Here is a 22,500-nt window from a genome sequence, read left to right as displayed (position 1 = left end):
TATATATATATATATATATATATATATATATATATATATATATATATATATATATATATATATATATATATATATATATATATATATATATATACATACATATTTTGTTCTTCAGTACAGCCTCCTAGAAGAAATATCATTCATGTCTCCACCCGGTTAATGCAGTCAAATCAAGCGCACCTGCAGAGCTGCCGCCCTGCACTAAACTGATATAACGGCTCTGTGACTCGCATGTTTTCGTGTATGAGACTCGAGTATCGCGTCAGTTTACTTGTTTATTCCTGAAAACATTTGTTGTTCAGCAGGCGATCGTCAAAAATCTCAGCGTCCTTGAACACATCAGCTTCTTCACTGCTGTAAACATCTGGTCCAGATGTTAGAGGTTTCCAGGTTCAGGTAGTGAAGGTATCCAGGTAACTCAACCTGTTAGAACACATCCCAGCATGCAACAGTGCTGCCTTTTTATTGGTTTGTGGTAGTTGAGACGTTTTTGTGGTCGTTTGCGAGCGTTTTCCTAGGTTTTCCAACCAGTTTAAAACCGTTCAGTATTTGTGAAGGTGTGTGTGTATTCATTAATAATGTGTGTGTGTGTGTGTGTATTCATTAATAATGTGTGTGTGTGTGTGTGTGTATTCATTAATAATGTGTGTGTGTGTGTGTGTGTGTGTATTCATTAATAATGTGTGTGTGTGTGTGTGTTTTTTCCTGCAGTGTGTGAGTGCATCTTGAGGGGGCGGAGTCAAACGAGAGGCGGCGTCGGGTTGTGTTTCCTGTCGGGGGAGGAGTCACAGTGAACGTGTGAGAAATGTGAAGCTGAAGGATCAGAGGGGCTGTCACTCAAACCAGGACCACCACCAGCCAATCAACACGCAGTCTGGAGGTAAGCCCCGCCTCCTCTGCACACAGCTGCCCAATCACAGGCCAGTCTGCATCCAGGTTTGATGACATCAGGAGAGAAAACTACTTGAGCAGCTGAGTCTGATAAAGTGTGAGATGTCCTAAACAGGCCGCGGTACAGGCGTACAACATACGAGGATGGAGCTGCAACCAACCCGTTCTCTCAATCAATCAATCAATCAATCAATCAATCAATCAATCAATCAATCAATCAATCAGTCGACAGGCCAGAACCTCAATATTCAGTTTACAAGGAGAAGTCACACTGAGAAGAAAAACAGAAACTAATTGATATGAAAATAGTGAGCAGACAGGTGACACATTAAAGTAAAACCTGGTCCAGGTGTAAGTGCTGGACCCCTACCGTGAGGGGGTCTGGTCCAGGTGTGAGTGCTGGACCCCTACAGCGAGGGGGTCTGGTCCAGGTGTGAGTGCTGGACCCCTACAGCGAGGGGGTCTGGTCCAGGTGTGAGTGCTGGACCCCTACAGTGAGAGGGTCTGGTCCAGGTCTGAGTACTGGACCCCTACAGTGAGAGGGTCTGGTCCAGGTGTGAGTGCTGGACCCCTACAGTGAGGGGGTCTGGTCCAGGTCTGAGTGCTGGACCCCTTCAGTGAGGGGGTCTGGTCCAGGTGTGAGTGCTGGACCCCTACAGTGAGGGGGTCTGGTCTAGGTCTGAGTACTGGACCCCTACAGTGAGGGGGTCTGGTCCAAGTGTGAGTGCTAGAACCCTACAGTGAGAGGGTCTGGTCCAGGTGTGAGTGCTGGACCTCTACAGTGAGGGGGTCTGGTCCAGGTGTGAGTGCTAGAGCCCTACAGTGAGGGGGTCTGGTCCAGGTGTGAGTGCTGGACCCCTACAGTGAGAGGGTCTGGTCCAGGTGTGAGTGCTGGACCCCTACAGTGAGAGGGTCTGGTCCAGGTGTGAGTGCTAGAGCCCTACAGTGAGGGGGTCTGGTCCAGGTGTGAGTGCTGGACCCCTACAGTGAGAGGGTCTGGTCCAGGGCTGAGTGCTGGACCTCTACAGTGAGGGGGTCTGGTCCAGGTGTGAGTGCTGGACCCCTACAGTGAGAGGGTCTGGTCCAGGGCTGAGTGCTGGACCCCTACAGTGAGAGGTCTGGTCCAGCTGTGAGTGCTGGACCCCTACAGTGAGGGGGTCTGGTCCAGGGCTGAGTGCTGGACCCCTACAGTGAGAGGGTCTGGTCCAGGTGTGAGTGCTGGACCCCTACAGTGAGAGGGTCTGGTCCAGGGCTGAGTGCTGGACCTCTACAGTGAGGGGGTCTGGTCCAGGTGTGAGTGCTGGACCCCTACAGTGAGAGGGTCTGGTCCAGGGCTGAGTGCTGGACCTCTACAGTGAGGGGGTCTGGTCCAGGGCTGAGTGCTGGACCCTTACAGTGAGAGGGTCTGGTCCAGGTGTGAGTGCTAGACCTCTACAGTGAGGGGGTCTGGTCCAGGTGTGAGTGCTGGACATAGCTCGGTCTCTTCCAGGATGAATCACATGTTACGACCTTCACAGTCACCAGATCTCAACCCACCATCATCATCATCATCATCACATGAGGAAGAAGATCTTTGAAGAACGATGAAGAGTTCAATCAATCTGTAGGATCAATAACAAGGAGGAGGTCCAAGACTGTACTGACCCTTTATGCGTCCCCGTCTGTATAACGTCTAGTAGACCTGCAACTGATGGTCATTATCAATGAATCTGTTGATTCTTTTCTCAATTAATCAATTAGTTGATTGAGCCATCAGTGTTTCCTAAAGACGACGTCATCAAATGTCTCGTTAGTTTACTGTCACACAGACGAAAGAAACCAGAAAAGATTCACATTTAACAAGCTGCAACCAGAGAAATTACACTTTATTTCTTAAAAAAAAAAAATTCAAAACGATTGATCGATAATCAAAATAGTTGGCGATTAATCGATTAACCGACTAATCGCTGCAGCTCTGATGTTCAGTTCACATGTGACTCTTTCAGATGTTTAAAAGTGAACAGGCTGTTTGTAGTTACAGGATGACATCACTGATGATGTAATAGGATGACATCACTGATGATGTAACAGGATGAAGCCATTCGCCCCGAAATCTGAAGTTGATACGTGAAACCTGCTGCGTTACTGTGAAACTGTAGAACGTCTTTCATAGAGCAGATAAATGTGGAAACGATTAGCTTTATTACACAAGCTGGAGTCAGAGCAGAGTGATAGAAAACACTGACGGAGGTCAGAGGTCAGAGGTCACAGCGCCAGTCACAGAGCTGCACTGATTAGTTCATTCATCAGTGCAGCTCACCGTTTCTTTCGTCTCTCTGACGGTAAACGTCGTCTTTAGGAAACACTGAAGCACTTTTCACCATTTCCTGACATTTTCTGGAGCAAACAACTAATCAATGAACATAATGGACAGATTAATCAATATAGTAATCAGAGTAAATCTGATCAATACTAAGAGAGAGAGAGAGAGAGAGAGAGAGAGAGAGAGGAACGGAGCTGCATCACATCTGTGCAGAAGAGTTTGACTTTATGAGCTGAACAAATGTAAGTCAGGTCTGTTCATGCTGGGCGTGTTAGTGGGAACCAGTCCAGACAGCTGAGGTCATGCTGTGTGTGTGTGTGTGTGTGTGTGTGTGTGTGTGTGTGTGTGTGTGTGTGTGTGTGTGTGTGTGTGTGTGTGTGTGTGTGTGTGTGTGTGTGTGTTGCTCTGCACAGTTGTTGATGATGTCATCCTGTAGTTAGCGTGTGTTCCTGCACATGTCTGTACATGTGGTCAAAGGAAAACAAAGAATGCAGCAGACTGGAGATCAGCAGCAGCATGAAGTGATGTTTTCAGACCTTCAGGGGCGGAAACACTCGACCGCTGACGCATCATCAGGTCATAGAGCAGCCGCGGGCTAACATGTTAGCACGTCCACAAGAGACAAACAACAACCGTCTCAGGTTCTTCACAAGGTTTTCAACATGCTGTTAAAATATATTCATAAGAGTGGTTGAAACATCCACAGCGTCTCCAGGATGAAACTGCGTCTACAGCAGGAGTTTCAGCTCCGTCAAGGTCAGCCACAGAAAACCAGTGAAGAAGAAACTGTTTCCTGTTTCCTGACATTTAGTTTATTGCAGCAGATTCCAACAGTCTGAGCAGAGAAAGGTTGTCGATAGATACGTTTAACTCTGAGCAATAAAGAGAACAACACTCGCTACTGCCACCGTCTGTTCTGTCAGTGATACGACAGCGTTTCTACAGCGTTTCTACAGCGTTTCTGCAGCGTTTCTACAGCGTTTCTGCAACTTTTCTACAGCGTTTCTGCAACTTTTCTACAGCGTTTCTACAGCGTTTCTACAGCGTTTCTGCAACTTTTCTACAGCGTTTCTACAGCGTTTCTACAGCGTTTCTGCAGCGTTTCTGCTGCGTTTCTACAGCGTTTCTACAGTGTTTCTACAGCGTTTCTACAGCGTTTCTGCTGCGTTTCTGCTGCGTTTCTGCTGCGTTTCTACAGCGTTTCTGCTGCGTTTCTACGGCGTTTCTACAGCGTTTCTACGGCGTTTCTACGGCATTTCTGCTGCGTTTCTACGGCGTTTCTACAGCGTTTCTACGGCATTTCTGCTGCGTTTCTACGCCGTTTCTACAGTGTTTCTACAGCGTTTCTGCAACTTTTCTACAGCGTTTCTAAAGCGTTTCCCTGTACACACTACAACGCCAAGCGGGTGTTTACACATTCTGGAGGCCGTTTTGGAAAAGCTCCGTTTTCAGGGAGAAAGGTTGTTTTTAGTCTGAAGAAGAAAAGGGAAACAAACAGATGCTTTTACTAATGTAGGCGGATTAGTGTCAGTCCCGTCTCCATGGAGACGAAGATCACAGAAAGAGTCTCAACAGCAGCTCACATGTGACAATTAAGACCCATGAAAACAGAAGAACAGAAGAGAAAAACATCACAGATAGTTTCTCCTCCCTCTGACTCAGTCTGAGTCTGTCTGTGCTTATAAGGCCTTCTTCATCCTGCAGCTGATCGTGTGTGTGTGTGTGTGTGTGTGTGTGTGTGTGTCACGTGATAAACTGGCAGTGATGTTCAGAGGTGTGTTTGTGTTCGGGCAGCAAATCTGTCCTTGAAAGGTCTGAACTGACTCATTTTAACTGAGTGTTGATCTCAGTGTGTTTGACACGTCACTGACACGCTGTAACATCAGTTAGTGTGTGTGTGTGTGTGTGTGTGTAGTATATAACATGAACTACAGCATTTATAGCCTGAAGTAGTTTGCGGTGCCTGTTCAGAGATTTTCAAACACATAAAACACAAAACTTAAGTTTCCAGTTTGTCTTTGGGAGCAACATCATAATATATAATCACAACTTAAACCACACAGATGCTTCATAGACGCCTGTTCATCATTATTCTACTGAAGTAATGATGATGTAATAGTAACGACATCGAATGTAAAACAATACGGACGTTGTCATGGTGACGGCTGTTTTGAAGCCTTGAGTTTAGCATTTTGACCGTCGCCATCTTGGATTTTTGGAGCCAGAAGTGACCATATATGGACGAGAGGGTGGAGCTGACTCTAACGCTAGCTGCTACCTTGGTTAGCATGATGCATTTACGGTCAGTGGTTAACTGTGTGATGCTAATGCTAATTTTCGCTAGCAAAAAAAACAAGCCATTAAAAGAAAAACTACTTACTGGAAAAACTAAGAGGATCTTTTATCACAACCAAACACTAAACGAGATGAATGAACAAACAGAACGTTGCATTTAACTTTAAATAAATTGAAAACACAGTGAAATAGCGGCGGCTGCGTCTGTACTCCATGGTTGCATTACGTATCAATATAATCAATAATAATAATATCTGATATCTTGTTATATCTCAAAACTGTTTCTGGGCTTTTTTCTGATCCTGTTGACAGAACAGGAAGTGTTAAATCTGACAGCAGAGACGACATTTCGTCTTTATTAATTTTTGTTTTTCTCTCTCCGTCTCTCAGGACCATCATGCATCTGAAGTCGTATCCGAAGCTCGTGCGTTCAGAGCTGCGTTTGGATCCGGCCGGTGTTCAGACGTCGTCCCAGCGGAGCGGCGTGTTCATGAGCCAGCAGGGGGCGCTGCTGAGGACCTGCGGCAGTAACCATGGCAACATCAGTAGCAGCCGCCTCCCACTCAGCGTCATCTCGACCAACACGCTGCGCCGCAGCAACGCCACCACCAACAGCAACAACAACAACAACATCAGCAGCAGCAGCAGCAGTGTGGTCACTTCGCTCCGGCTAAAGACGTCACCCAGCGGCGCCCTGCAGCTCCTCCCCTCGCCACCGGACTGCGAGAATGACACGCTCAGTTTGTACCAGACAGCTGCAGAGGACGGTGACGCGCCGCTGGACATCTGGGCCGCCATCAAGCCTGGACACGTCCGCGAGAAGATCGCCATCTTCACCTCAGAAGCGGGACGGACGGATGCTTCAGGAGGTAGTGAACGCACCTCAACCAGCAGCTCCGGCAGCTGGGATCGCACGTCGCCGGTGTGTACAAGCCACGCCCCCATGGCGGGGTTGTCGAGGGCGGTGAAGGCGAAGGGAAGCTGGGAGGAAACCTCCAACGCCAAGCGGCGCAGGAGGTCTGGGAGCAACCAGAACCTCCAGCAGGACCAGAGGAACCAGCTCCCAGACCCTCCTGAACACGCCCACAAATTGTCGCCGCACCGCTCGGACTCGACGCAGCGGGCGAGCGGCGAGCAGGGAGGGGTCGAGGCGGTGTCGGAGGAGGCGGAGGACACGAAGGTGTCGGTGGTGGACATGGTGGCGTTCCTGGAGCAGAGAGCGAGCAAGCAGCAGCAACGTGACTCCAAACCTGTGCTCGCTCTCCAGAGGAGCTCCACCACCATCATGCTGTCCAGAGCCCCGCCCCCTGAGGTCAGGGAGGGGTCAGAGGTCAGGGGGGAGGAGCCAGAGAGCGTCAGGGTGTCGGACATGGTGGCCAAGCTGGAGTCCGAGTGTCTGCGGACGCGAGTGGAGGGAGATCTGTCGAGGAGCAACAGTCTGAGGAGGATGGTGGGACGCGTCCTGCTCGCCGCCACGGACCAGTGCTCCGCCCCCTGCCAGCCCGCATCACCATCATCATCACTGACATCATCACCATCGTCATCACTGTCAGGAGCTCAGAGAGAGCCAATCAGCTGCTCAGAAACACCCAGAACTTCAGCTCTGACCCCGCCCCTCCCTGACGTAGCCACGCCCCCCTCAGGCGACGTGGCGGTCGTGGCTCGGGGGGGCGGGAGCAGTGCTTCAGAGACTCAGGCCACGCCCCTGCAGTCTGAGGGGGCGGAGCCTCTGCCAGGCTTGTTGTTTTTGTCTCCGCCTCCTGCGGCCTCGGAGCTGCAGACACGCCCCCACACAGACTCCACCCCTCCCTCCTCACCTCATACACCCACAGACTCTAAGCCCCGCCCCCCACACCACAGAACGACCTTTGACCCGGAGGCCGACCCCTCACGGCCCCACCGCCCTCCTGTCTCTGGCAGCCAATCAGAGAAGAGTAGAGCTCAGGAGGAGGAGGTTGCCGTGGTGCCTGTGGCGCGGCGTGCGTCGGTGTCGCAGGACTTCCTGGAGATGCGTCAGCGTCTGCAGCAGCTGCTGGAGCCGCAGCCGTACCTGTCGCTGCTGCCGCATCACCTGCTGCTGAAGATCCTGCTGCTGCTGAACACGCAGAGCCTCGCCGCGCTCAAGTGCAGCTGCCACTACTTCCAGTTCATCATCGACACGTACGGCGTGCGGCCCGCCGACTCGCTCTGGGTGTCTGACCCCCGTTACCGCGACGACCCCTGCAAGCAGTGCAAGAAGCGCTACGGCCGCGGCGACGTGTCGCTGTGCCGCTGGCACCACAAGCCGTACTGCCAGGCGCTGCCCTACGGACCCGGATACTGGATGTGTTGCCACGGCACCCACAGGGACGCGCCCGGCTGCAACGTGGGTCTCCATGACAACCGCTGGGTGCCGGCGTTCCACAGCATTAACGTGCCGATCTACAGAGCTGAGGACGACTGAGAGAGAGAGAGAGAGAGAGTGTGTGTGTGTGTGTGTGTGTGTGTGTGTGTGTGTGTGTGTGTGTGTGTCACTGATGCTGACAGAAAGATCAGCTGCTCCCATGATGCAACACGGTTCAGATTCTCCTTAAAAACACTTTTAGTGGCGTTTAAAGAAGCTGCATTAACCCCTTCAGGCCTGTTTCTGTGTTTAGTGATGAAGAAGATGAAGATGTTTTTTCATCTGAACGTGTTTGTTGGTTTGTTTGAAGGAGAATCTGGAGTTTGTCGCCTCCTGCTGTTCAGACTCCGTCACCTCACAGCCTGCAGCTCAACCACTGTTCAGCTTTCTGTCACTTTGTGTCATTAATTATCTTCAGCTCGTTAACAGATCGGTGTCTCGTTAGTGAAGAGGAGCAGCTGGAGGGAGGAGGAGGAGGAGGAGTCCCGGCCAGGACTCTTCTTCTTCTTCTTCTTCTCTGACTGTCTGAGTCTGAGATAAAAACATCTGTAACTGTTTCAGGTCGTATTTGAATCTAAAACTTTAAACTGAAACCGTTTATCAGCTGATACAAACGATGGATTTCAGTTTGTTTTTTGTGTCAATTTGATGAAGAACTTTGATGTTTCAGTTGTTGAATTAAACAAAAACACAGCCGGTTGTTTTATCCATAAACTGTTACTGAAGCAGACTCAGACGTCAGCTGTTCACACTGTTTATGTGTCAGGTGGGTGAGGGGGGCGGAGCTTCAGAGAGGAGGCAGCGCCATCTTCATTTGGAGCAAAAAAAAAAAAAGACCTTTATCTGCACCTTGTTTGTGTTTACATTTGTACATAAATCATAAAGAGTTTATGAGCTCCATCTGTTTAAAAACAACAACAACAACAACAACAACAAGGGATTCTGTGATTGTGAACTGTTGAGCTTCAATCAGCGGCTGACTGATAATCACCTGTAACAGGACTGCTGTCATTATTATTATTATTATTATTATAATTATTATTTTTTGAAGGGAACAGAGGAGACGATGATGCAATATAATAAACTGAACTGTTGAGACGAGAATAAAAGAATATGGGGAGAAAAATAACGGCCTTTGACCTTCAGAGATTTTTGTTTTTTAAGGTTTGTTGGTTTCCTGTCTGCCGGCTGTCTGGTTGATTTTCTCTGTTTTTTGCTTTAATAAAGTGCTTTCTCATTGGTTCTCGTTTGGGTTAAAAGAATAAAAGACTTGACTCTTCTTTTGTTTCAGCGTCAAACTGATTCAGACACAAACAGACATCAAGCTTCACTCAGTCAGCTGTTAATAAAGCAGGTTACAGAGTTTAAACATCGAGGAACCTTGAAGTTATCGGATGATATTTCAGACAGTCAACAGACTCAGCTGATCTGTCGGAGGCGTCCGGTGATGTCAGAGCTCAACAGCTCTGTTTGGGCTTCATAAGTGATTAAAAGAATCTTAAAATGGACTAAAGAGCGTCGCAGTCATTCACAGTCTGGCTGATAATAACCGTCTGATTTTATGTTCTGAGTGTAAACAAACAGGACGTGATGCGACGCAGTCGGTGTTTGAATCTCAGTTATAAAACTTCTATAAAGCTTCTGAACGAGATGTTTTATGTTCTCCATTAAAATGTTTCTTCCCACATGAGACCACAACACACAATAACACATATAACATAGAATAACACCAATTAATCAATTAGTTGCCAACTATTAAATTAATCACCAATATTCTGATAACTGATTCATCGTTTTGAGTCTTTTTTTAAGAAGAGAAATTCTCTGATTGCAGCTTGTTAAATATGAATATTTTCTGGTTTCTTTAGTCTCTTTGAACTAAACAACTAATCAATTGATCCAGAAAATAATCAGCAGATTAATAGATAACGATTAAAATATTGTGTAACTTTGATGTAATTCATCAGTAAATATAAAGATATTTCTCTTATAGAATCATTATTAAACATATTTATTCAGATGTGTGTTTGTTAGTTTAGCAGATTAATAATAGATTTTTATAATCAATAATAAGGTTCAGACTCTGATCAGCTGATCTTTCACACATCCAGGAACAAAAAGCTCAAATAAACTGTGAAGCTTCTTGTTTCACCTCTTTATTGATTGGTTGATTTATCTGAAGTCATGTGATCAATATTTTTATGTGATCTACAGCTGCAGCTATCGATCGTTTTCATTATTGATCATTTCTTAGTGTCTCAATGTAGAACCAGGTTCTACAAGTTCAGCAGGTCTTTAAAGCTGCAACTATTGATTACTTTCACTGAAATTGAACCATTCAAACTTAAACCATCTCCATGACAACTGAGACACTCCATCCACTGAGGAAGGCCATGAGATGTGACTGAAAGCTTTGGAGATACAAGGTAAGTGGACCTTTTGATGACAATTTTGGGCCAAATTCAAATTTAAACTTCATTCCAGCTGCATCTGATGTTTGTCTAAATGTAAACTCAACAGTTCAGTTAGAACATTAACATCATCTCATATTTTATATATATATAAAGTTTTCAGCGAAGTTAGTCATAAACGTTGAATCGCTGCTTCTGCGGTCTTCACTTCCCGCAGAGTCAACGAGCGGAAATACGAACAGCGCCACTCTGCTATTGCAACCCACACTGTGGTGGGAGGAGGTATTACACCCACAGTGATAAGAACCAACCATAGAGGATGAATAGAAGAAGCTGAGAGAGTTAAATTCTCCTGTTCCTGCTGCACCATGGATGTATAAAGAGAACTGGATACAGGAAGAGCGCCAGGCTCAAACCGTTTAATGACAACGTCACGTGATGCACACTGACCAAAAAAGACTTTTTCCTATAGACTTACATTGTGAAAGAGACGTCTGTAAATCAGCGGATACATTTTTCTGAGCGTCACAACACCCGCGAAATGACTCGTCTCACTATCAGAATTAAATCAGTTCGGTCCGATCACATTTCAAAAGCCTCGAAGAGCCGCATGATTCAGTTGTTTTATCCCCATTCAAGTTAGCCGGAGGGCTAAACCGGAAGTAGCCGGCTCGGCCAGCGAAAGTCACTAGTGCGCATGCTCTATGGGCCGCACAATGCGGAAGATCCGGGTACTTTCATACCAGGAAGTCGGGTTTTTTTGGCTTCATGCGCCACTGAGCAACTTTCATAGGAATGAACGGGGCCCCGCGTCCGACCTGTGTCCAGTTCTCTTTATACATCCATGCCCCTACCGAGCGTGGGCCCTGGGGTGCCCCCCCCCCCGCCTCCGCGGTCGCTCCGCATATACCCCCCCCCCAATTCTCTAGTAATGAAAAATAACAGACATGTTATTTCTTCCGGTGTTTCGTTCATTCCACCAATGCGGTCAACAAATCAACATAACACATCACTATGACAACCATCTCTACTGTTATCACAACAACCTGCTGACATAAACATGATGAAAACCGTCGGTTTCCTTTAGATGTTGAAAATAATCTGAATGAAGTTGATGAGTGAAGATGAAATTTGTCAGCAGCTTCAACAGGAAACCAACCAGAAGAACAAACATGTGACTGACAGCAGCTCTCTGAAGTGTCTTTAAGAGAATCTGATGACAGAACAGTCAAATATTAACAGTATGAATCTCCATCAGTCGGATCACGAAGTTTGATGTTTGTCTTTTATACACTGATGTTGTTTGTGGATAAGATGAAGTAATTTAAATGAATAATGTAATGATAATAGTCCAAAACTATGTGAAAATGCAAAGTTTTTAGTCAATTAACATCAAATTTTCTTGGAGGAGGACAAGCCAACCCTCCTCAGCTGCTTATTGAATCAACTGGAAAACATCATAAAACAACAATCACATCAGCTAGATGGTGCAGAACAGGAAGAAATGCAGCCAGTCTTCTATTAAACATCTTACCTATGGATCCACATCCTTCCTCTTGTTTTCTGTTGGAACAATTCATAAAAAAAGCTTCCTGTTTGGTACCAAATTACTTTCTGATTGGATGCTGTTCGCGATCAATAACCAGACCTAATTAAAGTTTGACTGTCAGATTTCTAACGTTGCATTTGTTTAATACTCATATTCACATGGAAACTAATGATAATGACATTCAAACTGTCCAGTTAAATCAAATCTGTTGTTTGGAATCCAATGAAAATAATAATCAACATTAATATTCAGGGAGACAATTAACCTGCACTTTAATTGATGGGGGGGTTTGTGGGTAAATAATGTGGAAAACGCTTATAGAGACGAGCTGTTAGAACATTTATCTAAGAAGAAGCGTGTCATGGTTCTGGCCGTGCTGCTGCTGCAGGTGAGAGGATGAGGATCAGGATGAAGATCAGGGTGAGTGGAGTGATTGACGAGCGTCGGTGTGATTGGATGCAGCTGTGCAGCAGCTCAGTCTGGAAGCAGCTCCTGGATCACATGTTTCTGTCCTCATGGACGAGTCGGCGTTGGAGCGTTACTTTGATGACTCCATTGCAAATGTGAGTACAGACTCTCTCCCTCCAAAAAAACTTTATTTACAAGCCGTCACGTGTACAGAGGAAGTTGGAGTTCGTGTTATCAAACTGGTGAAAATCTGAAACAATGTTCATGAGATTTACATCAATGAGCTGAATATCATGTGGATCAAACGTCACACATGAGAGTCTGTTGTTTGATTAAACCAAAGTTTCTCTAAAACTGAACTTTTCTGGAGGTTTTAACATGTCAATGAAATGTGTAAAGAGTTTCCACTGAGTCCTGAAGTTAAAGTCCAACAGCTGGAGTCTGTGTTTTACAGGTTAACTGCAACATAATTAAATTTAACTACTTTTAGTCCAATACGTGATTTAAAAAGTGTGAGATTCAACATTTTACCATCAGAATTTAATTCTGTGTTGTGGAGAAGCTTTAAAGTCTCAGTGAAACAGACGTTAGAGCATCTTTATCTTCTGCACTGCAACATGTTTCCCAGTGAGACTCCATATATATATATATATATATATATATATATATTTATACGATATAAATCACATCCATGAGTTCAGGATGAGTCATCAAACACTTGAAAAGAGGTTTAAAATAATACTCATGATTTGTTTGACATATATTTGTTATAAAATGAGAGATAAATAAACAGGAACACTGGATTAGATCATTTCACTCTTTAAAACAACATTTAGACTTCAGACGTGAACTTTTAGAAACACTGAAGTCAAAGAGTTTAAACTCCACCTGCACTAAAACTTTAACTTGTTATTGGTTGTTTTCTATATTAATGTAGCTGCTTATAATAAATTCATAATTTTATGTCCCTGCAGGAGAATAAATCTGATGCAGAAACTCGTTTTAACTTTATAAAATATCTGAGTGCAGAATATGAACTCGTTCTGAGTGAGGATGAACCGTCACACATACATCAGTCTGCAGATGAAGATTAGAGCGACAGATTCATTCAATCAGATTCAACTAGAGCCAATTAATCAATCAATCAATCAGGCGATTAATCAACTGCAACTTTGTTGACAAATTATTGTTTTAATCTTTTTTTTTCTAAAGTAAAAATCTAAAAATGATCTTTTTGTAGCTTCTTAATATTGGAGTATTGATGACTGTTGATCAGACGAGACGTTTAAAGACTGCAGGAAATTCTAACGGACATTTTTCAATATTTACTGACGTTTCATAAAGAAGACAACTGATTGATGATGAGAGTGATGGTTAGTTGCAGCCTTGTATTCAACATTATCGTTATTATACAGAACCAGAACAATCAAACACAGTTTAGCATCTGATCAGCAGCAAAGAGCTTCAGATATAAATAATAAAAACTGGTCAACTCGTATAAAACACACAGAAAATACGAGTGAAAATAATCTCAACTGTTGTGGAGCTTTTTAAACTTCATTTCTTGTTTTCTGTTTGCTTGTTGATTATTTTATTTATTTTTGGTTCATGTGAATATTTGATTTCTTTTCTCTGCGTCTTAACAAACTATTCAGATATAATTTAGTTTAAATCTCAGTGACGCTGCAGTGATGAGCTGAACGAGCATTAAATTAATATTTAATGAATATTAATTAATTAATTAGTTTGTGCTGTGGCAGCAGGTCTGATGTGGTTTCAGGGTTCAGGTCTCGTCTCGTCCCTGTTCCTCTGCAGGACTCCAGCTTCATTCTGGGGGAGGAGCTTGGCCTACAAAGCCCCGCCCACCCCGCACAGAACCCCGCGGGGGCGGGGCCAAGCGACGACCTGGACCTCAGTTTTCTACCTGATGAGCTCAGTACGCAGGACGAGCCGAGCCGGGGCGACGCGGGTATGACATCACTGATGACGTGGGCGTGGCCTCTGTGAGGTCACAGGGGGCGGAGCTGACCCGTATGTTGTGATGATGTTTGGTTTCAGGTGAAGCAGCAGACGAGCTGAACGAGTCTCAGGACAGCGGCATCTGTCTGGACTACAGCTCCCAGAATTCCACAGCAGTGACCGCTGACCCCACACAGGGGTCGTCCATGTCCGGTTTGGGGACGGGCGCCTCCCCCTTCTATCCCATGACCCCTATGACCCCCATGACCCCCATGACCCCTGTGACCGAGAGGTCAGGAATCATCCCACAGCTGCAGTACGTCACTAATAATAATAATAATAATAATAATAATAATTATAATTATAATAATTATACTGCTACTGCTAATTTAAAAACTACACACTGAATATTTTTTCACTGTTCACATAATCACATATCCGTCTATGTTGGCATGTGGTGGTCATTTTTCCAACAATACACATATTTTGTGTAAAATTACGTTTTTCTGCACAAAATGAGTTTATTTCTGTCTGTAATAGTGACTCTGACATTAAAGGGAAATTCCTTTTTTTTTTACAACCTGGTGTATTTTCCATAAATGTGGCTGCTGAGAGCAAAGCTGTCATCAAGGCAAACAGCAGCTAGTTAGAGGAAAGAAGATCATCAACAAGAAGAACGAGGAGTCCTGATCTCAACATCATGGAGTCAGTCTGGGATTAACATGAAGAGACAGAAGAACTGTTGAACTTCTCCAAGATGCAGAACAACCGACCTGCCGAGAACCTGAAACACTGAGAACTGTTGCTGGTTTAAAGACAAAGCTGCTCACAGCAGATACTGATTCACTTTCTGCTGTTTACTCAACTTTACTAGAGTCCTAACTTTACTTTACTGCCTAAAATCTTTGCATATATATATATATAGATATATCTACCAGAGTTCTGGGAGTTTGAGGGTTCTGTGCAGTATCTTAGCTGTTCCTAGGACTGCGCTCTTCTGGACAGAGACCTCAGATGTTGTACCTGGAATCTGCTGGAGCCACTCTCCCAGTTTGTGGGTCACAGCCCCCAGTGCTCCCATTACCACTGGCACCACTGTTGCCTTCACTCCCCACATCTTTTCTAGCTCCTCTTCTTGGTATTTTTTGATCTTCTCGTGTTCCTTCTTCCTGATGTTGCTGTCGTGTGGGATCGCTACGTCTATCATTACTGCCGTCTTCTGTTGTTTATCAATCAACACGATGTCCGGTTGGTTAGCCATCACCAGTTAGTCAGTCTGGATCTGGAAGTCCTACAGGATCCCAGGATCCAGCTCGGTCATTCTCAATCACCTTAGGAGGTGTCTTCCATTGTGACCTTGGGACCTCCAGCCCATACTCAGTGCAGATGTTCCTGTACACTATGCCAGCCACTTGGTTATGGCGTTCCATGTATGCTGTTCCTGCCTGCATCTTACACCCTGCTATTATGTGCTGAACTGTCTCAGGAGCATCTTTGCACAGCCTGCACCTGGGGTCCTGTCTGGTGTGGTAGATCCCCGCCTCTATTGATCTTGTACTGAGTGCCTGTTCTTGTGCTGCCATGATCAGTGCTTCTGTGCTGTCCTTCAGTCCAGCCTTTTCCAGCCACTGGTAGGATTTCTTGATATCAGCCACTTCTTCTATCAGTTGGTGGTACATGCCGTGTAGGAGCTTGTCCCTCCATGATGGTTCCTCCTCCTCCTCTGCATCATCGGGTTTCTGCTGCCTGAGGTTCACTTAGCAGTTCATGTTTGGGGGGCCATCTTCCTGATGTATTCCTGGATGTTGGTTGTTTCATCCTGGACAGTGGCTCTGACGCTCACCAGTCCTTGGCCTCCCTCGTTCGGCTTAGTGTACAGTCTCAGGGTGCTGGACTTGGGATGAAACCCTCCATGCATTGTGAGGAGCTTCCTTGTCTTGATATCAGTGGCCTCTATCTCCTCCTTTGGCCAGCTTATTATACTATATATATATATATATATATATATATATATATATATGTGTGTGTATATTACTTTCCTTACAGTCTAGCCGTGGTGAACATCAGCCTCATACATGTAAACAAACCAGCTTGCTCGGCAACCTGCCCCAGATGTAGATCTGTAGGAGGCTCCGCAGCCCTGATGACCTTCGTTTTGTGTGTTTCCCTGAATCTCTACAACAGAGCTGAGAGCAAAGTTAGCATCACACCTGGAGCCACAGTGGCCACATCTACGGGGAATACATCAGGTTTTATTAAGTGAAAACAGTTAATCATAGATGTGTGTGTGTGTGTGTGTGTGTGTGTGTGTGTGTGTGTGTGTGTGTGTGTGTGTGTGTGTGTGCAGGAACATCGTCTCTACAGTGAACCTGGGTTGTCCTCTGGACCTGAAGTTCATCGCCCTTCAAGCTAGAAACGCTGAGTACAACCCAAAGGTACCGAAACCCGACGTCGTCCTTCTGCTTCCTCACAGTGTGAAACTGAGTTTGGCTTCAACGTGTGATGTGATGCAGGTGATCATCACCTCCTCATGACCTGTAAAGCCTCATCTGGTGATGAAACGATTAGTCAATTAACAGGAAATTAATCAAATAATCATTTTTCAAGCTAAAATACCAAACTTTCTCATTTCAGTTTCTCAAAATGTGAAGATTTGCTGCTTTTCTGTCCTGTATCACTGTAAAATGAATATCTTTAGATTTTGTACTGTTGGTCGGACAAAACAAGATATTTGAGGACATATTTTAGGAAACTAACTGGTATGTTAGCTGCAGCTGCCGGCTTTGTGTTTCAGCGTTTCGCGGCGGTCATCATGAGGATCCGCGAGCCACGAACCACAGCACTGATCTTCAGCTCGGGGAAGATGGTCTGTACCGGAGCCAAGAGGTCTGTCAGCTGCTCACCGTCTGTCTCCAGGTGTACCTGTGCTCAGTCTGCTAACCCTCTCCTCCCCTCACCTGTGTGTGTCTGAGCGCGTGCAGTGAGGAGCAGTCGCGGCTGGCGGCCAGGAAGTACGCCCGGGTGGTGCAGAAGCTCGGCTTCCCTGCTCGCTTCCTGGACTTCAAGATCCAGAACATGGTGGCCAGCTGTGATGTCTGCTTCCCCATCAGACTGGAGGGACTGGTCCTGACCCACCAGCAGTTCAGCAGGTACCAACACTGTTGTTTAGCCTAGCTTAGCACAAAGACTGGAAGCAGGGGGAAACTGCTAGCCTAGCACAAAAGCTAACTCCAAACTAACAGGACATGTAAATAATGCAGCTTTTGGAGTAAATTAAAGATGGAGTTTGTTTCCTCCTTTGATGGAGCTAGGCTAGCAGTTTACTAAGCTAGCAGTTTGCTAAGCTAGGCTAAATGTGTCCCAGACATACTGAGGATTTCCTGTAATGTCAATGTTCTCTTAAGGACATGACTTAATTTTCTTTTCATCTTTATCTGTCTCTCTTGTTAACAATTTGTTGAGTTTGATAAATAATAATAATAATAATAATAATAATAAAGTTTATTTGTAAAGCACTTATCAAAACCAGATTACAAAGTGTTTTACATGGACAAAATGAAAAAGAAACAGAAAAATACTTTAAATACACACATGCAGACAACAAATTTATCCAAATTTTCAGAATCAATATAAAAACAATTTTTCAAAGGTTTATCTATAAAGCTTATATGTCCTGTTAGCTCGGAGTTAGCTTCTAGTTTAGAGTTAGCTTTAAATGTTTTTATCACCTGGAACTAGTAAAGAAATATTCAGAGAATCGTTTTTAAGTTCAAGTAACTGAAAAAATTTATGAAAGAATTTTAAAACATTGAAACACCTTCAGGAGTTTATTCTGATTGACTGCTGTCATTATTAGCACGATAAAAAAAAAAAAAAAAACTTTATTTAAAGGCAGCTACTGAGACATTTGAATGTGTTTATTCTCAACAGTTATGAACCAGAGCTGTTTCCAGGCCTCATCTATCGGATGGTGAAACCTCGTATTGTCCTGCTCATCTTCGTGTCTGGAAAAGTGGTTCTGACTGGTAATGAGACTCAAAGATCAATAATTACAAAATGCTTATCTCATAGTCGCGACATACGGATCTCATACTTATGAACTTATGAAATATGAACCTCGTAAATATGACATATGGATCTCGTACTTATGAAAAACAAATCTCAATCTTATGAAATACGGATCGCGTAGTTATGAAATATGGATCTTATAATGTATAAAATATGAATATAAATCTTTATTTTTAATAATTATAAAATCCAGGTCTTGTAATTATGAGATAATTACCTTTAACTGTAAAATCATCTTCTATAATAATGACAGGAGTCGGTGCATTTCCAAATAGTCTTTTTTGAATAAAGTTGTTATAATGATTTTGTCTCGTGTTTTATTCCAGGAGCTAAAGAGCGAGCAGAGATCTACGAAGCGTTTGAGAACATTTATCCGATCCTGAGAGGCTTCAGGAAACAGTGACGACCGACCTGACAGCACTTCCTGTTCATTTGTAAATAGATGGAATAATTACATCCAGTATATCTGTGTTTTATTTTGTGTTACACACCAGAGTTGTGGACCGTAAATTAATCAACCATTTGTTTTACAGTCTGTGTTGAATGTTTCATCCTGAAAGGAAATAAACAACAGTTTTCATATCGCAGAGCAGAAAATTTATGTTATGTTTTACTGACCAGTGGATCCAAACTATGCCAGCAAAATGCCCCCCACAGCATAACAGAGCCCCCAGACCCCCCCCCCCCCCACTGTAGGGGTCCAGCATTCAGACCTGGACCAGGTTTTCCTTTAGTCTGTCACCGGTCTGTAGATTATATATGTTTGCAGATGAGTGTTGCGTGATGCTGCCGTGTTTCTTCTTCGACCCCGCCCACAGCGTTACGTCATTACATAAACAAACCCGTCACGTGTTCAGAGGAAACCGGAAGTGGCGGACTCATCGTCTGCTCATCAAAACAAAAACATCATCCTGATGTTTCCTCTGACTGTTTTAAAAATATGGCAGCTGCTTCACTGAGAATATAAGAGCTGTAAGATCAACATGGAGGAGTAGAAAGCAGAAGTTCGGTCGCTAGTTCGTTCTAGCATTAATAGCTTAGGTTAGTTTAGGTTAGCTTAGCTTAGCTCGCCGTTAGCTCCATGGCGTCCTCAGCGGGACTCCCCCCGCTCGGCCCGGACCGAGCTGCTTCTTCCTCCGGCTCTCACTCCGGGGGCAGGCCGCCTCTCCGGCCGCACCCCCCACCCCCGGCGCTGCCCCCCGGGGTGATGGCGGAGTCGGTGGACGACGCGGAGGGTCTGTATGTGGCGGTGGAGCGGTGCCCGCTGTGCAGCACCTCCCGCCGCAGGCTCACCTGCGCCCGCTGCGTGCAGGCCGGGGACTTCGTGCACTTGGACGGCAGGAACACGGAGAGGTAAAGTGCGGAGGTTTCAGCCTGTACTGACCTGTCTGTCCCGCAGTCACCGCCGAACTTCAGTCGAATTTGGACATTTTACAACGACCTTCATTTTGTCCACAAACCCACGCAAAATAACAGATTCTATAAGTTGTTGTTATAAAAATACAAATCTTCTCGATAGTTCGGCATTTATGTCAAACTTCAAATAAACATTAATTCCAAAAAATCCTAAACGTTAGATGTATTCACACTGTTTACACGTTTGATTAATGGAAGATAATAACGTGTTTGACAGGTGAAGAACTAATAAACTTCGACTTTTTGTTGGTATACCTGCTGCCAGGTGGATCACCTGCACACCGAATCAAACAGCTGCACCGTGTCATACAAAGTTTTAAAAAGTGACCGTTTTATATTTACTATTTTCTGAAATAGAACATGTTAATTTGTGGATTTTTATTTCTATAAATGGAGCTTCTGTTGCCACCGTCTGAATAAATGTCAAGTTCAGATAAAACTTGAGAAGTTTTTATAAACTTTCGCACATGAAGCTTTAAAACTGACAAATGTGGTTTCATGTCTGTTATTTCTTCGTGTTGTAACTCAGAGTCAACATTTACCTTTCAGGCTAGTTAGCATTAGCAGCTGTTTGAGTTTCAGCTCATGATTAGCAGTTAGCAGGTTAGCATGTTTTGGTTTCCATCAGGTTTAACAGGCTACGTTAGCTGTTAGCTGTTAGCTGTTAGCTTTCCTCTGCTGGCTCAGTCTGAACTTTGTGTTATTTTAGGTTTACAGATGTTGTGTAACTGTAGCAGGGCAGCTAAACTAACCTGCTTAAAATAACTGGCCTTCATAGTTCTCAGTTTCCCAAACTAGGCTCCGCGGACCTCCAAGGGTCACTGAGAAGCTTCCAGGGACAACAACAACAAAATAATAATAAACTCAAAAAAATGTTTTTACTGGAAAAAATAAACCAGTACAAAACAGATGAGTTACTGTAAGTGAGTCATGAGGCAGCAACATTACATGTGATAAATACAAACAGCTGAAATGTTTGGTCGATCGGTTCATTGGAAACCATTTATATAATCGATGAATCATCTGTCACCTCCTCATCTGCTCCCTGTGTGACAGTCAAATTCATATCTGTGAGCTCAGATCAGTCATCAATGAAAACAGCTTCACTGTAAACACATAATAACCGTCTGCAACTATTTTAATAACCGAATAAACGTTTCAGTCATTTTTCAAGTTGAAAATAAATCCAAATATTATTTTCTCATATGTGAAACTTTGCTGCCATTAATATATCCATCCAACATTTATAGAGCTGCGACGATCAGTCGATTGATCAACTATTTTGATAATCGATGAATTGTTTTGAATTCTCTGATTGCAGCTCGTTAAATGTGAATATTTTCTGGTTTCTTTCGTCTCTCTGACAGTAAACTGAAGATCTTTGAGGACGTCGTCTTTAGGAAACACTGATCAAACCAAACAACTAATCAATTAATCAAAAAAAAAAGTATGAAAATAATCATTAGCTGCAGCCCTGATTATCTTTGTCATACATGACAGTAAACTGAATATCTGGAAGATTTTCAGTACTTTCTAACATTTTATAGACATTTAACAACCAACCAGCTGCTCTGTATGTTTTCAGGGTTTATATTATTATTATTATATATTATTATTATTATATAATATATTATTATATATTATTATATTATATTCCTAATCTAACAGTTCTGTTTGTATTTTCATTTTGCAGATTCATTGAAAAGTTGGAGCGACTGAAGAAGCTGAAGGAGGAGAAGGAGCAGCTGCAGCAGAGGTAAACATCCTTCATCCTGCATCATCATCATCATCATCATCCAGCAAACAGGAAATAACCTGATGAAGATGCGATCAAACTCTCATATTCTGTAGAAATATATAATCTAAAGAAGATCAGACTGGTGTTAATGGTGATGTTAAACTCTCCTCCTCCTCCTCCTCCTCCTCCTCAGAGTGATCCAGGCCATGGACCAGAAGCTGCAGGCTGATGAGATGGTGAGTTCAGATCAGCTGTCTGGTCTTCATCACGACGTCTGAAGCTGCTTCTGTTTCCCTTTAAATACGACCGATCACGTGACCGTCGCAGCCCGTCACACTCGTCTCTCAAATGTCAAATAATGGAAATGATGTAATGTTTTTCACAGTAAATGTGTACATGAAGAAGAAACAAGAACAGTGTGTGTTGCAGCTGCACAGTTTTTACCTGCCTAATTAATTAATTAATTAATTGCTTTTTGTGTCACATATATGTTCGTTTCACTACGTTTCATTGAGATAATTTATGCTGAATACAAACTTAAAAAGAGGCCACAGCAACATTTGAAGTAAAATGATTTTATCTCTTACAGGCTGCTTCCAAAACACAGTTGACCTACGCTCAACTCTGCACCTGAACGCCTCCTGGATTATTTTCTACATTAATCAAAGAATAATCGACCCTGTAAAATGTTTCCTACAGAACAAACAGTTCAAAACTCAAAACTTCAGTTTGTAACGACAGAAAACTGGAAACGAGATGAATCGTTAGTAAATAATTGATCGTTGTTGAGATTATTTGAATCGTTTCTCCACCGACAGTAAATATTAAATAAATAAAAGTGTTTTGATGGCGTTGTTGTCACATGACTGATGAAGACGAATAAAACGCTCTGATCTTCTTCTTCCTCAGAAATGGAAGATCATGTCGTGTAAGATGAAGATCGAGCAGCTGAAGGAGGCGGTCGCCTGGGGCAACGAGGAGATGAAGAGCGGTGAGTGTCGCTCTGGTCACATGATCATCTTCATCTGCCATTCAGTCACCTCCTGACTGTCCTCCTCCTCCTCCTCCTTCATATTCCCT

General features: G+C 44.0%; 3 protein-coding genes across 6 annotated transcripts in view; all 3 read left to right on the top strand.

Annotated features, from left to right (window-relative positions):
- Positions 1-9,151, top strand: part of fbxo34 (F-box protein 34) — a 16,444-nt gene extending 7,293 nt beyond the window's left edge. The window contains exons 2-3 of the mRNA XM_067613725.1: positions 712-880; positions 5,879-9,151. Coding sequence (XP_067469826.1) covers positions 5,886-7,931 — 2,046 coding nt within the window. The 5' untranslated portion in view covers positions 712-880; positions 5,879-5,885 and the 3' untranslated portion in view covers positions 7,932-9,151. The remainder of the gene's footprint in view (positions 1-711; positions 881-5,878) is intronic.
- A 3,113-nt stretch (positions 9,152-12,264) lies between these two features.
- Positions 12,265-18,853, top strand: tbpl2 (TATA box binding protein like 2). 4 transcript variants are annotated; one of them, XM_067613480.1, is made up of 8 exons: positions 12,265-12,394; positions 14,055-14,208; positions 14,298-14,514; positions 16,546-16,711; positions 16,993-17,084; positions 17,171-17,347; positions 18,129-18,223; positions 18,593-18,853. In XM_067613480.1, exons 1-8 carry the CDS (start codon positions 12,347-12,349, stop codon positions 18,667-18,669), a joined length of 1,026 nt encoding a protein of 341 aa, XP_067469581.1. In that variant the 5' UTR covers positions 12,265-12,346; the 3' UTR covers positions 18,670-18,853. The 4 variants fall into 4 exon arrangements, with proteins under 4 accessions (XP_067469581.1, XP_067469582.1, XP_067469584.1 ...); XM_067613481.1 differs by having other exon boundaries at positions 12,266-12,394; positions 17,180-17,347; XM_067613483.1 differs by having other exon boundaries at positions 12,268-12,394; positions 16,546-16,633.
- Positions 18,854-19,093: 240 nt separating this feature from the next.
- atg14 (autophagy related 14) overlaps positions 19,094-22,500 on the top strand; it is a 10,718-nt gene continuing 7,311 nt past the window's right edge. Inside the window, exons 1-4 of the mRNA XM_067613479.1 lie at positions 19,094-19,619; positions 21,376-21,438; positions 21,614-21,656; positions 22,330-22,411. Coding sequence (XP_067469580.1) covers positions 19,348-19,619; positions 21,376-21,438; positions 21,614-21,656; positions 22,330-22,411 — 460 coding nt within the window. The 5' untranslated portion in view covers positions 19,094-19,347. The remainder of the gene's footprint in view (positions 19,620-21,375; positions 21,439-21,613; positions 21,657-22,329; positions 22,412-22,500) is intronic.

This window comes from Thunnus thynnus, chromosome 16 (genome assembly GCF_963924715.1).
Source record: "Thunnus thynnus chromosome 16, fThuThy2.1, whole genome shotgun sequence".
Lineage (NCBI taxonomy): Eukaryota > Metazoa > Chordata > Actinopteri > Scombriformes > Scombridae > Thunnus > Thunnus thynnus.
Note: the sequence above shows the minus strand (reverse complement) of the source record. Positions and strands in the feature narration are given on the sequence as shown.

Excerpts from the sequence above, each read along its gene's own strand:
- tbpl2 (XM_067613480.1), top strand. The coding sequence starts at position 12,347 with ATGGACGAGTCGGCGTTGGAGCGTTACTTTGATGACTCCATTGCAAAT. Across the intron at positions 14,209-14,297 it reads GCCGAGCCGGGGCGACGCGG|GTGAAGCAGCAGACGAGCTG; the intron begins GTATGACATCAC and ends GTTTGGTTTCAG. Across the intron at positions 16,712-16,992 it reads CAACGTGTGATGTGATGCAG|CGTTTCGCGGCGGTCATCAT; the intron begins GTGATCATCACC and ends TTTGTGTTTCAG.